Source organism: Xenopus laevis, chromosome 3S (assembly GCF_017654675.1).
Source record: "Xenopus laevis strain J_2021 chromosome 3S, Xenopus_laevis_v10.1, whole genome shotgun sequence".
Taxonomy (NCBI): domain Eukaryota; kingdom Metazoa; phylum Chordata; class Amphibia; order Anura; family Pipidae; genus Xenopus; species Xenopus laevis.
Window position 1 is genome coordinate 4581973 of NC_054376.1, and position 17985 is coordinate 4599957.

At 40.7% G+C, this 17985-nt stretch overlaps 1 protein-coding gene across 1 annotated transcript in view; it reads left to right on the plus strand.

Moving 5' to 3' along the window:
* The window catches only part of trim24.S (tripartite motif containing 24 S homeolog), a gene marked incomplete at its 3' end in the record, with an annotated part of 55632 nt that overhangs the window by 18011 nt on the left and 19636 nt on the right, over nt 1-17985 (plus strand). The window contains 8 exon segments of the mRNA NM_001094825.1: nt 744-862; nt 1837-1987; nt 3809-3938; nt 5466-5582; nt 6551-6665; nt 9936-10082; nt 12022-12136; nt 12972-13093. Coding sequence (NP_001088294.1) covers nt 744-862; nt 1837-1987; nt 3809-3938; nt 5466-5582; nt 6551-6665; nt 9936-10082; nt 12022-12136; nt 12972-13093 — 1016 coding nt within the window.

A 17985-nucleotide genomic window follows, 5' to 3' on the forward strand; every position in this document is an offset into this window, starting at 1 on the left:
GTACTTATCTGTTATCTACTGTGTATCCTGTGCTTGAATGGCTGCCCCCATGGCTACACAGCAGCTTGTTTATATAAACTATAGTAGTACTTATCTGTTATCTACTGTGTATCCTGTGCTTGAATGGCTGCCCCCATGGCTACACAGCAGCTTGTTTATATAAACTATAGTAGTACTTATCTGTTATCTACTGTGTATCCTGTGCTTGAATGGCTGCCCCCATGGCTACACAGCAGCTTGTTTATATAAACTATAGTAGTACTTATCTGTTATCTACTGTGTATCCTGTGCTTGAATGGCTGCCCCCATGGCTACACAGCAGCTTGTTTTAAGTTAATATCCTTTAAGTTAATCACTTTCACAAATAATGTCATATTACATTAGTTTATATATTTGGCAATGACACGCACACAGCTACAGAGCAATGTATCCCACTGTAACTATTGAGAAGGTCAGAGCTCTGGCTGACTGTGCTGCTACAGGGAAACAAGATAAGCCAAGGGCATGTGAGGTAAGATTGCCGCCTGTTCAGTTCAGAACGTCCTGCCCGGTTTCTACGGGTTCAAAAATCTCCCGAGCTGTACGGTAACCCTACCCACGAGCTCTCCTCCAGCAAAGACTTCATTCCGATCAATGCCTTTTCTATATTGTTTCAGTAGTCAGAACCGATAGTGCAAGCACCACATGCTAAGACCTGTGAACTATACATGTATTACATTTGCCTCCTTTTTATTTTTTTACAGTTGGGGTTATTCGCTGTCCCGTGTGCAGTCAGGAGTGCGCCGAAAGGGACATTATTGAGAACTTTTTTGTCCGGGACACCACCGAGGTTCCCAGTAGTACCGTTGAGAAACCAAGTCAGGTGAGTCCTGTCCGCTGTTGGTTATTTGAGGGGAATAGCTTTTAAATCTCTTGTACTAATGGGGTAGAGCAAGCTTGGGCCTTTCCTAAAGGAACAGTAACACCAATAAAAAAATAAATATTAAAAATTAACTTATATTGTGTTTGCTACACAACCTCTACTATAGTTTATATAAACAAGCTGCTGTGTAGCCATGGGGGCAGCCATTCAAGCACAGGATACACAGTAGATAACAGATAAGTACTACTATAGTTTATATAAACAAGCCGCTGTGTAGCTATGGGGGCAGCCATTCAAGCACAGGATACACAGTAGATAACAGATAAGTACTACTATAGTTTATATAAACAAGCTGCTGTGTAGCCATGGGGGCAGCCATTCAAGCACAGGATACACAGTAGATAACAGATAAGTACCACTATAGTTTATATAAACAAGCTGCTGTGTAGCCATGGGGGCAGCCATTCAAGCACAGGATACACAGTAGATAACAGATAAGTACTACTATAGTTTATATAAACAAGCTGTTGTGTAGCCATGGGGGCAGCCATTCAAGCACAGGATACACAGTAGATAACAGATAAGTACTACTATAGTTTATATAAACAAGCTGCTGTGTAGCTATGGGGGCAGCCATTGAAGCACAGGATAAACAGTAGATAACAGATAAGTACTACTATAGTTTATATAAACAAGCGGCTGTGCAGCCATGGGGGCAGCCATTCAAGCACAGGATACACAGTAGATAACAGATCAGTACTACTATAGTTTATATAAACAAGCTTCTGTGTAGCCATGGGGGCAGCCATTCAAGCACAGGATACACAGTAGATAACAGATAATTTCTGGAGAATCCCATTTTATACTACAGAGCTTATCTGTTATCTACTGTGTATCCAAAGTACCCTAGTAACCAACTACCCCTTCAATTGATCATTTATTGATATAAATCTTCTATTTCCCTGTGCGTTTAGCAAGTGTGCACAAGCTGTGAGGACAACGCGGAGGCTCTGGGCTTTTGTGTGGAGTGTGTGGAGTGGTTGTGCAAGAATTGTGTGCAGGCCCATCAGAGAGTGAAGTTCACCAAGGACCACACTGTGCGACAGAAGGAAGAAGTCCCGCCTGGTAAGTGAAAAGCTTTGCTTAAAGGAGCAGTAACACAAAAAAAAGTGCGTTATTTGCAGTTGAGCAGTAGCAAGGACACTGTTGTATTTGGATTTGCTGCCCCTTTAAGCCTCAGCAATTTATCCGCATCCTTTAACCTCATCTGTTTTCCCAAAAACTTCACAGAAGACAAACCAACGAGCTTCATGGAAGACCCACCAATGAGCTAGGGGTTGTTCACCTTTGAGTCAACTTTTAGTATGATGTCTAGAAGGATATTCTGAGACAATTTGCAATTGGTTTTCATTTTTTATTAACTGTGGTTTTTGCGTTATTTTACTTTTTATTAAGCAGTTTGCAGTTTCAGCCGCCTGGTTGCTAGGGTCCCAATTAACCCAGCAACCATGCATTGATTTGAATGAGAGACTGGAATATGAATAGGAGAGGCCTGAATAGATAGAGGAGTAAAAAATAAAGTAGCAATAACAATACATTTGTAGCTTAACGGGCATTGCTTTTTAGATGGGGTCAGTGACCCCCGTTTGAAAGCTGGAAAGGGTTAGAAGAAGAAGGCAAATAAAAAACTATAAAAAGGCCAACTGAAAAGTTGCATAGAATTGAGTTGGGTTTTTCTTATTAGCTTTTTTTTTTAGCTGCTTAAAGTGTTAAAACTAGTATAAAACTGCCTTACAATTAAAGGGGTAGCTCACCTATTAACTTTTAGTATGACCTAGGGAGTGCTATTTTTTAGACAATTTGCAGTTGGTCTTTTTTTTTTTGGTGTTTTTTTTTTTTAATTCAGCTTTTTCTCTGTAATAATAAAAGAGTCGTTTGTACTTGATCCCAACTAAGATATAATCAATCCTTATTGGAAGCAAAACCCGCCTATTGGGTTTATTTAATGTTTATATGATTTTTTAGTAGACTTAAAGTATGAAGATCCAAATTATGGAAAGTTCTGTTATACAGAAACACCCAGGTCCCGAGCATTCTGGATAACAGGTCCCATACCTGTAATAACTGACAGTGACATTGTAGCCTCATACAGTATTAGGGATGCACCGAATCCAGGATTCGGTTCGGCATTCGGCCTTTTTCAGCAGGATTCAGATTTGCCCGAATCCTTCTTCCCAGCCGAACCAAATCCTAATTTGCATATGCAAATTAGGGGCGGGAGGGAAATCACTTGACTTTGTCACAAAACAAGGAAGTAAAAAGTAAAGTTTTCCCCTTCCCACCGCTAATTTGCATATGCAAATTAGGATTTGGCTCGGTATTCAGCCGAATCTTTCGTGAAGGATTCGGGGGTTCAGCCCAATCCAAAATAGTGGATTCGGTGCATCCCTATACAGCAGTAGTTATTCCGGCTGCATGGGGTCGGTGAACCCTATTTAAAAGCTGGAAAGAGACGGAATAGGAAAGCAAATACAGGTATGGGACCTGTTATCCAGAATGCTCAGGACCTGGGGCTTTCTGGATAACAGATCTTTTCGTAATTTGGATCTTCATGCATTAAGTCTACTAGGAAATCATGTAAATTAAATAAACCCAATAGGCTGGTTTTGCTTCCAATAACGATTAATTATATCTTAGTTGGGATCAAGTACAAGCTACTGTTTTATTATTACACAGAAAAAAATATATTTTTAAAATTTGGATGAATTGGAGTCTATGGGAGACAGCCTTTCCGTAATTCAGAGCTTTCTAGATAATAGGTTTCCAGATAACTGATCCCATACCTGTAATTTAGATTTTTTTTTTAATGAAGACCAATTGCAAAGTTGCTAAGCAATGTATATTTGTAGTTTCCTATTTATGACTGAGATGGTTTCTCCTCTGAAGCAGTTGGAGCCAATAGCCAGCGGCCGGTCTTCTGCCCTTTCCACAAGAAGGAGCAACTGAAGCTTTACTGCGAGACCTGCGACAAACTCACGTGCAGAGACTGTCAGCTCCAGGAACACAAAGAACACAGGTAACCTGTTGATACATACGGATTATAGGTGGCCGTAGACTCGCCGATAATATCGTACAAAACGTTTCCATACGATATTCGGTGCGTGTATGGCGGGAGACGGGCCTTTTTCAGCAGGATTCGCCAGAATCCTTGTGCCTGGCCGTGCCTTATCCAAATTTGCATATGCAAATTAGAGGCGGATGGGAAAACAAGTGACTTCATCACAAAACAAGGAGGTAAAAAAAATGTTTTTCACTCTTTCCTATCCCGACCCTAATTTGCATATGCAAATTAAGATTTTTGTTCCGTATTCGGACGAATCTTTCACAAAGGATTCGAGGATTCGGCCGAATCCCAAATAGTGGATTTGGCGCATCCCTAGTTACTTAAATTATCTGTGTGTTTTTGTTTATTAATATTCCTTAAACATAAAGTAGAATTGGAAATTGAATTTAAAGTCACTTCCTGGTTCATTTAAGCACCATCCAAACGAAGCAGCTGCTAAAAAGAGCAAAGGCACGGCAGGGGGGTCTGTTTATACAGAGGGCTTCTCAGCCAACTGGGGATTCGTGCATCCAAATAGTGGATCCGGGGGGATCCCTAATTTACTTTACTTATCTGTGTGTTTTTGTTTTTTTATACTTCTTGAACATAAAGTAGAATCGGAAATTGAAAGTCTACTTCCTGGTTCATTTAAGCACCATCCAAACGAAGTAGCTGCTAAAAAGAGCAAAGACACGGGAGGGGGTCTGTTTATACAGAGGGCTTCTCAGCCGCCTGGGGATTTGTGCATCCAAATAGTGGATTCGGTGCATCCCTAGTTACTTCAATTATTTGTGTGTTTTGTTTTTATCTATTTCTTGAACATAAAGTAGAATCGGAAATTGAATATGAAGTCACTGTCTACTTCCTGGTTCATTTAAGCACCATCCAAACGGAGCAGCTGCTAAAAAGAGCAAAGGCACGGCAGGGGGGTCTGTTTATACAGAGGGCTTCTCAGCTGACTGGGGGTTCGTGCATCCAAATAGTGGATTCGGGGGATCCCTAGTTACTTTACTTATCTGTGTGTTTTTTTATATTTCTTGAACATAAAGTAGAATCGGAAATTGAAAGTCTGCTTCCTGGTTCAATTAAGCACCATCCAAACGAAGCTGCTGCTTAAAAGAGCAAAGGCGCGGGAGGGGGTCTGTTTATACAGAGGGCTTCGTTTTATGATTGTGTATTGTGATTTTAGTTTCGGTTTCAGATTTATTTGCTTAGTTTTTAATGCAAGAACTAACAAAAACCATAGATATTTATTTATTTTTGCCATTTTTTTAAATGATGTTCAGCACAAGGCCTATTCTTCAGGCTTTTAAATTCTGTGTCCCCTTATCCCATTGCAGAATGTTTTGAGCCCTCCTGCTATACGTATCCATTATTCCGTGTAAGCCATCGCCCTTTGTTTCCTTTATTCTTTGTCGCTTTTAGCCAATTCCCTTTGGATAGTTGCTCTGCCATTTGTGCAATTTCATTTAACTTTTTATTTGTTGGTTTGTTTTCCAGGTATCAGTTTATAGAAGAAGCATTTCAGAGCCAGAAAGTCATCATGGACACGTTGATTGCAAAATTAACGGAGAAGAACAAATACATTAAATTTACCGGAGACCAAATCCAAAACCGGTAAGCGCTGAATGGGTCACACAGACGCACAGAAACGGACCGGCTTTAAATTGCTGTAAAAAGAACCCCATCTTCTTGTACAGGCTTGAGATCTGTTATCCGGAAAACCCCGTTATCAAAAAAAACTCAGAATTAAGAAAAGGCCCTCTCCCATAGACTCCATCTTTGATTATTATTATTTGATTATAATGATTTCCTTTTACCTTGTACTTGATCCCATCTAAGATATCATTAAAGGGGTGGTTTCACCTTTAGTATGTTAAAGAATGGCAACTTCTTTTTTTTTTTTTTTTATATATATATATATTTTTTTTTAATTATTTTACTTTTTTTCTGACTCTTTCCAGATTTCAAATGCTTTCAAAGGCTACAAATGTATTGTTATTGCTACTTTTATCCACGCCCTCTCCTTATTAGTATTCCAGTCTCTTACTCAGATCAATGTATGGTTGCTAGGGGAATTTGGACCACAGCAACCAGACGGCTGAAATTACAAACTGGAGAGCTGCAAATAATAAAAAATGAAAACCAATTGCAAATTGTCTCAGAATATCACTCTCTACATCATACTAACGGTTGACTCGAATGTGAACAACCCCTTTAATCCTTATTGGAGGCAAAACAATCCTATTGGGATTTATATCTAAATTATTTTCAAGTAGACTTGAGGTATGGAGATCCAAAAAAAAAGATCCATTATCTGAAAAACCCCCATTGCATAAAGCCTCTTCTGTTGGTACCAGCTCACTTTGTATTTGTATGCAGATTGTGTCTCCTACCAATGACATAACCCTCTGCTGCATTGCAGTCTTTTTGGTTCCTGAGCTGATGGATCCGTTCACTTAACAGGGACTGTCTCGATTGCTTATCTTCAAACTCTTGAACCACTGACGCAGCACTTTGCTTCTTCACCCGCAATAATGAACTGTAATGCCAATGTAAAAAGCATCTTTTTTTGCCCCCTTTAGAATCCTTGAAGTTAATCAGAACCAGAAGCAGGTGGAACAGGATATTAAAGTCGCCGTCTTCACGCTAATGGTTGAGATCAACAAAAAAGGCAAAGCCTTACTGCATCAACTTGAGGTAACTCAAATATTGGCCCTTATCGTCATTTCTCTGGGTTGGGTGTGCCTTCTGTGTAATCTCTCATGATCTTGGTGTATTCCTAGGCAGCACAGGCCATGGAAGGGTTAAACGATAAGTAAACTTTTAAAACAAGTCAGTGTTAAATTGATGAGAGTGCTATTCTGAGCATTTTAGGCAATTTACATTCATTATTTATTTTCTTTTTATTCCAAGATATTAAGGGATACATGTGCTGTTAATATGAATGAATTTTGTTCCAACAGCGCCACCTGCTGGTCAGTTTCTGACCAGTCTGACCACCAAGTAGTCAAGGAAGTTGTCAGGAGAAAGAAAGAGGCTGCTCTGATGTTCTTCTGCTTAGGAAAACAATTAGAAACCTTTCTCAAATCTTTCCTAAGCAGAACAACATCAACCTGTTCTGATCATCTTGACATTTTTCCCTTTTAATTTATTTTACTTTATTTTATACAACTAAAAAATAATGTATTACTGGATAGATGGATGTTCTATCATGGGCGAGATTAAATGCCTCTTGTTATGGATTTACTGGATCACTTGCAGTATGACGGTTAATGAAACGCCTCCCGGTGCCGCATTACTGGACACAATGAAATATTTATAGATAATAATAATAATAATAACTCCCGGCAGTTCGGAACTACTTTGTACAAATAAATGATTGAACCCCGGCATTGTTACCCTTGCAGAAACTTCTATAAAACCTGCCCCATTGGATCTGCATTTGTTACAAACCAGTATAAAATACTTGGAATTCCAAACATTGCAGGACAGAGGGCCTCCATCCACTTGTGTCTCTTAGCCTTGCACTTTAAAGGGATACTGTCATGGGAAAAAAAATTTTTTTCAAAATGAATCCGTTAATAGTGATGCTCCAGCAGAATTCTGCACTGAAATCCATTTCTCAAAAGAGCAAACAGATTTTTTTATGTTCAATTTTAAAATCTGACATGGGGCTAGACATTTTGTCAATTTCCCAGCTGCCCCCAGTCATGTGACTTGTGCCTGCACTTTAGGAGAGAAATGCTTTCTGGCAGGCTGCTGTTTTTCCTTCTCAATGTAACTGAATGTGTCTCAGTGAGACATGGATTTTACTATTGAGTGTTGTTCTTAGATCTACCAGGCAGTTGTTATCTTGTGTTAGGGAGCTGCTATCTGGTTACCTTCCCATTGTTCTGTTGTTTGGCTACTGGGGGGAAAAGGGAGGGGGGTGATATTACTCCAACTTGCAGTACAGCAGTAAAGAGTGATTGAAGTTTATCAGAGCACAAGTCACATGACTGGGGGCAGCTGTGAAATTGACAATATGTCTAGCCCCATGTCAGATTTCAAAATTGAATATAAAAAAATCTGTTTGCTCTTTTGAGAATTGGATTTCAGTGCAGAATTCTGCTGGAGCAGCACTATTAACTGATTCATTTTGAAAAATGTTTTTTTTTCCATGACAGTATCCCTTTAAGGTGAACTAAAAATGAATATGGGCAGAAATGTATCAAACATTTTGTTAGTTATTTAGATATTATCAATCAGGGTTCAGTTGTGTTCAGAATAATAGCAGTGTGTTAAAAAAAAGTGAATCCAGCTCTAAATCCTTATTATAGGTTTTATTTCCATACGCACAAATGCATTGGGAACACTGCTCATTCTATTCCAAATCAAAACATGAAGAAACTGATCACATTTGTGTTAAGAAAAGAGAATATTAGGCTGTTCAAAAAAATAGCAGTCCCTGCATTCCTCTTTCCCAACTCATTGACTGGATCAAGTGAAAGATGTTCCGAGCTGTTGTTTTCCTTTGAATGACTGAACTAATATTGAGTTGTATAACAGTGTTTGTGCTGCACATCTGTGTTGTATGGACTCCACCAACTTCCAACAACCTCTTCCACAATTCCAAATGCATTTCTTGCTTTTGCCTCACACCCCATGTCACCCCACAAGTTTTCTATTGGATTGGGGGGACTGGGCCACTCCATAACGTCAATCTTTGCTGGTTTACTGGTGAGTTTGGGGTCGTTGTCTTGTTGAAACCCCCATTTCAAGGACATTTCCTCTTGGGCATAAGGCAACATGAGCTCTTCAAGTATTTGTATTGAAACTGATCCATGATCCCTGGTATAAAGGGATAAATAAACCCAACACCAGAGTATGAGAAACACCCCCATATCATGATGCTTGTGCCCCCGGCTTCACTCTGTACTGGGGCTTCAATTCAGTGTTTGGGGGACGTCTGGGGCCCTAAAAAAGAACAATCTTGCTTTCGTCCGTCCACAAATTGTTGCGCCATTTCTCTTTAGACCAGTCAATGTGTTCTTTGGCAAATTGTAAGCTCTTCAGCACACGTCTTTTTATCAACAATGGGACTTTGCCGGGGGACTTTTTGCCGATATCTCGAATAGAAGCAGGCACTCAAGGGCAAAAACTTCCACCAGGCAGATGTTCCAAAAGTGAAAACGTTTATTGTGTCAAAACAGCCTGACGCGTTTCGTGTTCCAAACACTTAATCATAGGCTGCCTGTTGGAAGTTTTTGCCCTTGAGTGCCTGCTTCTATTCGAGATTTCGGTTTATCCGCCCCTTGTGCTGAGGGCCCAGGGCGGTGCACCTTGGCCACTTCCTTGATGTGGTGAGTAACCATTGTACTACTAAGAGACCCTACTATATAGAAGATTTTGCCGATAGTTTGGCTTCACATTGTAACAATATCACAGGTAACTTTACTCCTTATTTCATATTCCTGGAGCTGATCATTGGCCGAGTCTTTGCCATTTTGGCTATTCTTCTATCCATTCCGATAAGTCGTTTTCCCTTTTCTTCCACGTCTTTCAGGTTTTGGTGCCATTTTAAAGCATTTGAGATCATTTTAGCTGAGCAGACGGAGTCATTTTCTGCTCTTATTTATATGTTTTCCCCTCTCCAATCAACTTTTTAATGAAAGTCCGCTGTTCTTCTGGAAGGAGCCATTTGAGAGAAATACACTATAACCAGCAGCACAACTGCTTAAATAAGGGCAGGAATTGACTCCTAATTCCCAGAATGATTGAGCTCACTAATTGAACCCCACGCTGCTATTATTTGGAACAAGCCCGTTACACTACTAGTAAATGATGTGCCATGTAGAAATATAATTTCCACCAAAACCAGTGATCAGGTCAGTGATGTTGGACTGCTATTAATCTGAACAAAACTGCCCATAAGGTGCTACTTCCAAGCTCACAATCCTCACTGTCCGTTTCCACTTTCTCCCACAGGCTTTGGCGAAGGATCGGCGCATGAAGCTCCTGAAACAGCAGCATGAAGTAGACGGTCTGTCCAAGCAGCTGGAGCACGGGGTTTATTTCTCCAAATGGGCCGTTAACAGCAACAACAGCACTGCTTTACTGTACAGCAAGCGCTTGGTAAGTTACAGCCTTAAAGGGGTGGTTCACCTTTGAGTTAACTTTTTGTATGTTATAGAATGGTCAATTCTAAGCAACTTGTCAGTTGGTCTTCATTATTTATTTTTATATAGTTTTTGAATTATTTGCCTTCTTCTTCTGACTCTTTCCAGCTTTTAAATGGGGGTCACTGACCCCTTCCAAAAACAAATGCTCTGTAAGACTGCAGACTTTTTGTTATTGCTACTTTTTATTACTCATCCTTCTACTCAGGGCCTCTCCTATTCTAATCTTATTCAAATTAATGCATGGTTGCTAGGGTAATAGCAACAGGAATCCTGAAACTGCAAACTGGAGAGCTGCTGAATAAAAAGCTAAACAAGCTAAAAAAGATTCGGCCGAAGAATGAACCACATCCTAATTTGCATAGGCAAATTAGGGGTGGGAAGGGGAAAACATTTTTACATCCTCGTTTTGTGACAAAAAGTCACACAATTTCCCTCCCTGCCTCTAATTTGCATATGCAAATTCGGGTTCGGCCGGGCAGAAGGATTCGGCCGAATCCAAATCCTGCTGAAAAAGGTCGAATCCTGAGCGAATCCTGGATTCGGTTCATCCCTACATCATACTAACAGTTAACAACCCCTAAAAGGTGGCCATAGACGTAACAATTACCATCTTTCCTGGAAAAGTTCATTTCAATAAACGCATGTAGAGCTGAATCGTCTGATAAACACAGAGAAACAATAGAATTCTACCTTCAAAGGCACCCAATCAAAATTTTCTGGCCAGTCCAATCAACGGCAGAAGACCGATATCCATGTTTCTGCCGAAACCACGATTGGACCTCATTTATCATTAAAAAATCACGATTTCATTGGATCGTGGACAAACGCGAAAGAATCTGGCAAAAATCAGAATCATACGATTTTTTTTGGAGAAGTCCGAATTTTTCGGATTTTTGTCTGAAAAGCCTAAAATAGTCGTATTTTTGGGCTAATTCCAGCGCAGACCACAGAAACTTCCAAATAAGATATTGACCTCTCCCATTGACCTATATACAACCTCGGCAGCTCTGAGATGAAGAATTTTCGGATTTGGACTTTTTCCATCCTCTGGGTTTAATAAATCTTAAAAATTTTTAGTTTTTTTCCACTTAAAATTCGGAATTTATAGTAAACTCCAATTTTTGTCATTTGGACTTTAATAAATAAAAGATGAGGCTTGTTTATTCTAAAAGCCTCCTGCGTCTTGTATTTGCTTCACTCGCTGCCCGGATAACAGACCTTTGTCGAATATTCTGAGCCGGCAGCTTTGATGTGAAGATAAGGCCTCATTAATGCAAATGCCGTTTTAAATAGTAGAGGTGCAAAGTAGTGCTGCTCACACCTCTCATTTAAATGAAGTGTCGGGTAAATAAACTTTCTGTGTAAGTTAATTGCATTCTACGTCTCCAAGTCGAGGTTTGTTTGTTGCTCTTCACAAGTCGCTGATGTCTGGCACAGGTATTGTCTTTAAAGGGGAAGTAAAGGCTTCCCATCGACTGTAGGGATTGGTTAGAATCCCTTCTGATAGTCAACTTTCAAATGTGTATGAATTATTTGTTCTCCGCTGTTGTTCTGCAGTGCCTGAGCTATTACGAACAACATATTGATTCCAAGGTTACACTTACGAATATCAGTTGTGGATAAAAAATATTGAATATTATTTTGTATGATTGGTGCCAGTGAAGGCACCCACTTATTACCCACTAGTGATTTTAATTGGGTGGGAAAGTCATTTTTTCCACCTAGCTAAAATGTCACCATGGGTTCAGACCTGTGAAAATGATTTTAATTGCTGGAAATTTTCAGAATTCAGCACGGGAACATGCCATGCTTTGTTGCTAGAATGCCTAAATATTTTATGAGGCTGAATTACTGACCGTGTTTAATCATTTATTCACTTCTCTCCGTTCCAGATCACTCATCGCTTAAGGCACTTGCTGCGAGCCAGGTGTGATGTCACCCCCGTAACCAACACTGTTCAGTTTCACTGTGATGCCAATTCGTGGGCTCAGAATATATTTAACCTAGGTAACGGTCATCTTCATCCATTATGTCTTTTTGCTCATATACCTGTTAAAACATGGCTTTTATGAGGTGCTCGTTTCCATGTTCTTTCTGAGGTTTCCATTCTGCTGAGGTTCTCTTATTCGTTTCACTCCCATTGTGGAGTTTAATACTGCCCTGCCTTGCTAATGTCCCCTACTTCTTGTTGGGACATTCCTCTGCACATCTTTTTATATTTTCCTTAAAACATTTATATATATATATTGAAATATCTCGTTCCTGACTGCTTTAAAATAAAGCAGATGATGGTATCTAGCACTTTAAATAAGCACCCCCCCCAAAACTTACTCTGACTGACCTGGGCCCCCTTTGCTCATAACAAGTTTACAGATATATAGAAAAATTGGGGTGTCACCCTACTATAGTTCCAGGGGCACCCAGGGTACTAATAAGCACTCACCCCAAATCTCCCCATAAGTGACCTTCAGACTGGGCCCCCTTAGCTCATAACAAGGTTACAGATATATAGAAACATTGGGGTGTCACCCTGCTATAGTTCCAGGGGTACCCAGGGTACAAATAAGCACTCACCCCAAATCTCCCCCTAACTGACCTTCAGACTTAGCCACCTTAGCTCATAACAAGGTTACAGATATATAGAAACATTGGGGTAACAGTCACCCTGCTATAGTTCCAGGGGTACCCAGGGCACAAATAAGCACTCACCCCAAATCTCCCCCTAACTGCCCTTCAGCCTGAGCCCCCTTAGCTCATAACAAGGCCAAGATAAAGTAGCTGTGAGCATGCCTCTCTGACTCTGTATATGTCCTTAACTCTGCCAAGCTCTTGTCTCGATCAGGTTCTCTGGGGATTGAAGAGGGCGACCCCTCTCAGCAAACGACTCCTATGGAAGTTCAGAATACTCAGGGAACCCAACCAGGCAACCAGCTGTCCAAATTCCCCACCCAAATCAGCTTGGCTCAGCTCCGAATCCAGCACATGCACCAGCAGATTATGGCCCAGCGCCAACAAGCCCAGCGACGGCCGGGTCCAATGGGGCTGCAGAATCCCCCTGTACCTCTGCAGCCAATGGTCCATAATAATCCCAGAGTCCCCATGCCGCACCAACCGCCAGCTAACCAGGTATTACTTCCTGGTGTTACATTGGCATATGTCTTAATGACAGTTGCATGTGATGTTGTTGTGTTGAGTCTCATAATGGAAGTTGTGGAAGATCATATTAAACGAATGAGGTTTTCCCTCGCTAGATGCAACGTTTTGTGAATGTTCAGAACATGAACCCGAGGCCAAATGGTTTGGTGATGCCCAATCAGCCCATGCGATACCCTCACAATGTTCCGAATGCAGTGGATCTTCAGAACATGCAGCACAATCAGAACATGGCGAGGAGACCTGGACCTGTTGGGCATCCTCCAATCAGAGTCACTTTTATGGCCCATCACGGCATGAAACAGGTAAGCAGTATTGTGTCCAGTTTATATAACAATCCCTCAAACATTTTTGATTGCTCCATTTATTGGTTTTACCATTATCTCCAACAGTGGCAGGTATCTGGCAACCAAACGATGGCCCATCCAGCGGCCAGTAGCAACACCTCCACTCCATCCAGTCCTACCATCACCAGCGTCGCAGGGAGTGATGGGAAAGGCATGTCTTCTCCAGTCATCGACTTGGTAACCTCCGCTGCCAACTCTTTCAACCTCCCGCCTATTCCTGACGTAAGTACAGCTGTCACTGAGTTCTGGGCAGGACATAAATCTGCTCAGCCCTTTGCAGCATTAGCACAAATTATACTTGTTTATACTAATATTTAATTAAAGGATAAGAAAACCTTTAAAACAAGTGAATGTTGAATTGATGAGGGTGCTATTCTAAGCACTTTGGTCATTTACATTCATTATTTATTTTCTTTTTATTCCAAGATATTAAGAGATACATGTGCTGTTAATATGAATGAATTTTGTTCCAACAGCGCCACCTGCTGGTCAGTTTCTGACCAGTCTGACCACCAAGTAGTCAAGGAAGTTGTCAGGAGAAAGAAATAGGCTGATGTTCTTCTGTTTAGGAAAACAATTAAAAACCTTTCTCAAATCTTTCCTAAGTAGAAGAACATCAGAGCAGCCTCTTTCTTTCTCCTGACAACTTCCTTGACTACTTGGTGGTCAGACTGGTCAGAAACTGACCAGCAGGTGGCGATGTTGGAACAAAATTCATATTAACAGCACAGGAGTTGGGGTTATACATAATTTTAGTTTGTTATAGAACGGCTAATTCTAAGCAACTTTTTAATTGTCTGTAATTTTTTTTAATCGTTTTTAACCTAGTTTTTTTTCTGACGCTTTCCAGCTTCCATTCACTGACCCCATACAGGTATAGGACCTGTTATCCAGAATGCTCAGGACCTGGGGTTTTCCAGATAACAGATCATTCTGTAATTTGGATCTTCATACCTTAATTCTACTAGAAACTCATATAAACATTAAATAAACCCAGTAGGCGGGTTTTGCTTCCAATAAGGATTAATTATATCTTAGTTGGGATCAAGTACAAGCGACAGTTTTATTATTACACAGAAAAAGGAAATCATTTAAAAAAAAAAATTTGGATTAAATGGAGTCTACGGGACACAGTCTTTCCATAATTCTGAACTTTCTGGATAAAGGATTTCTGGATAATGGATCCTATACCTGTGGGGAAAAAAACAGCTTAAAAAATGTAAATAGTTTAAAAAGTAAAACATTTCCAACTGTCTCAGAATATCCCTCTCTATATCATAGTAAAAGTTAATTTAAAGGTGAAACAAGCCCTTTAAAATAATTGTTATGCTGCTGAGAAAGGTTCCTTAATTTCTCTGTATAATTTGCTCTGTATTTTCAGGGTTATTGAAGTAATAATGCCTTGTCCTCCGTTCTCTTCCAGATTGATAGCACCGCTAATGTTTTACTGGACAATTTGATTAGGAAGGATATAAACCTGGATAACCACCACCACCACAGGATGTTGTCTCATCGAACTGTTCAGTCGCCTAATTCCTCCGTACCCTCGCCCTTAGGTACTTGTATGCCACATGGCTGCCTTTGATTGGCTCCTGGCCTCCTAGTGTAAGCCTGTTGTAAACAGCGGCTGAAATATTCTAGCGGCTTTTGTTCCCCTATAGCTTCAAGACAATATTGTCCGTTAACCTCTCAATAGTTGAAGGTTGAGTTTAACAACCAGCTTGTTCACTTGTCATAGGATGGCTTGGCCAATCAAAGCAGATTACTGCCCAATTTGGCTGCATATTTGCTGGTTCTTAAAGGATAAGTAAACCTTCAAAATAAGTACATGTAAGATTGATGAGAGTGATATTCTAAGCCCTTTTGTCATTTACAATCATTATTTATTTTCTTTTTATTCCAAGATATTAAGGGATACATGTGCTGTTAATATGAATGAATTGTGTTCCAACAGCGCCACCTGCTGGTCAGTTTCTGACCAGTCTGACCACCAAGTAGTCAAGGAAGTTGTCAGGAGAAAGAAAGAGGCTGCTCTGATGTTTAGGATAGATTTGAGAAAGGTTTCTAATTGTTTTCCTAAGCAGAAGAAAATCAGAGCAGCCTCTTTCTTTCTCCTGACAACTTCCTTGACTACTTGGTGGTCAGACTGGTCAGAAACTGACCAGCAGGTGGCGCTGTTGGAACAAAATTCATTCATATTAACAGCACATGTATCCCTTAATATCTCGGAATAAAAAGAAAATAAATAATGAAAGTAAATAGCAAAAGCACATAGAATAGCACTCTCATCAATTTTACATTCACTTATTTGATAGGTTTACTTGTCATTCACTTATTTGATAGGTTTACTTTTTGCCAGTAAAAGCCCAGATCTCATCTATATGCATGCGGCAAAATGGCAGAATCACATGGGTAGAGCATATAATGAATTTGCTGTTTTAATTTGTAACATGACTCTTATAACCTCTTATTCTCTGCATTACATTTTTCCCAATTCCACCACCGTGTTGTTTATGCAAATGTTTTCTATCTTAGGATCCATGGGCGGTTTTCACCCACCAATACGCACATCAAGCGCCTCTAGTATCGGAAGCAGAGAAAGGTAACGTTTCCTAGCAGTACAGGTGACTTTTCTTTAAAGGAACACAATTATACAGGCTGATACATTAGATAGGTATAAGGAAGGGTTGGATGCTTTATTCACCAGTAGCTCCTCCCAGCAGACAGGAGGGAGCCAATGAGATTAGAGGAGGGAAAGAGGTGTTACAGGGAGAGCTGGGAAGTGAATCAGAGGTACAGGCTGATACATTAGATAGGTACAAGGAAGGGTCGGATGCTTTATTCACCAGTAGCTCCTCCCAGCAGACAGGAGGGAGCCAATGAGATTAGAGGAGGGAAAGGGGTGTTACAGGGAGAGCTGGGAAGTGAATCAGTGGTACAGGCTGATACATTAGATAGGTATAAGGAAGGGTCGGATGCTTTATTCACCAGTAGCTCCTCCCAGCAGACAGGAGGGAGCCAATGAGATTAGAGGAGGGAAAGGGGTGTTACAGGGAGAGCTGGGAAGTGAATCAGTGGTACAGGCTGATACATTAGATAGGTACAAGGAAGGGTCGGATGCTTTATTCACCAGTAGCTCCTCCCAGCAGACAGGAGGGAGCCAATGAGATTAGAGGAGGGAAAGGGGTGTTACAGGGAGAGCTGGGAAGTGAATCAGTGGTACAGGCTGATACATTAGATAGGTATAAGGAAGGGTCGGATGCTTTATTCACCAGTAGCTCCTCCCAGCAGACAGGAGGGAGCCAATGAGATTAGAGGAGGGAAAGGGGTGTTATAGGGAGAGCTGGGAAGTGAATCAGGGGTACAGGCTGATACATTAGATAGGTACAAGGAAGGGTCGGATGCTTTATTCACCAGTAGCTCCTCCCAGCAGACAGGAGGGAGCCAATGAGATTAGAGGAGGGAAAGGGGTGTTATAGGGAGAGCTGGGAAGTGAATCAGGGGTACAGGCTGATACATTAGATAGGTATAAGAAGGGGTTGGATGGTGTTTAGCAAGTAAGGGAATACAGGGATATGGGAGATAGCTCATAGTACAAGTTGATGCAGGAAATAATCTCTTTGTATCTTGGAGTCAGGAAGGATTTTCCCCTCTGAGACAAATTGGAGAGGCTTCAGATGGGGTTTTCGCCTTCCTTTGGATTAACTGGCAGTTAGGCAGGTTATATATAGACTTAAGGTTGAACTTGATGGACGTGTGTCTTTTTTCAACCTAACTTACTATGTTACTATGCTTTTAAACAGATATTTGTCCTCTTGAGATATAGTTTTCTCTCTCTTCCTTTATATCTAATGTAAGTCATTCTAAAACTCTCTTCATTCATGAATTTCTCCAACTCGGTCCATAATTGGTCGTTATGAATCTTCAGCCTTCTGCCGCTTAGTTTCTAGTAAAGTCTTTGGGAAATGTCATTGATTGGAAGACTTTATACATCAATGAAATCGGCCCTTGGAATCCTTACCACTCCCCTTTAAAGGAGAACTAAAGCCTAACTCTAAAGAAGTAGTTAGAAATGTCGTACACATTTATTTTTATATAAAGTATGTTTTATGGAAAGAAGTGAATTTTTCTTCTCCTCCCCCTTCAGCTCTGGCTCCTCCAGCAAACCAACAGGGGGTGCGGACTCAACACACAAAATGCCTGTGGTTAGGCTCGAGCCTATCAGAATTAAGCCAGACAACACGCCAGAGAACTTTGATTACCCTGTGGTTGTGGTCAAGCAGGAGAACCGACATCGGGCGTCTCAGCGTCGCAATGTAAGGGTGAAAAATATCCCAAATGTTTCATAAAAGGTGC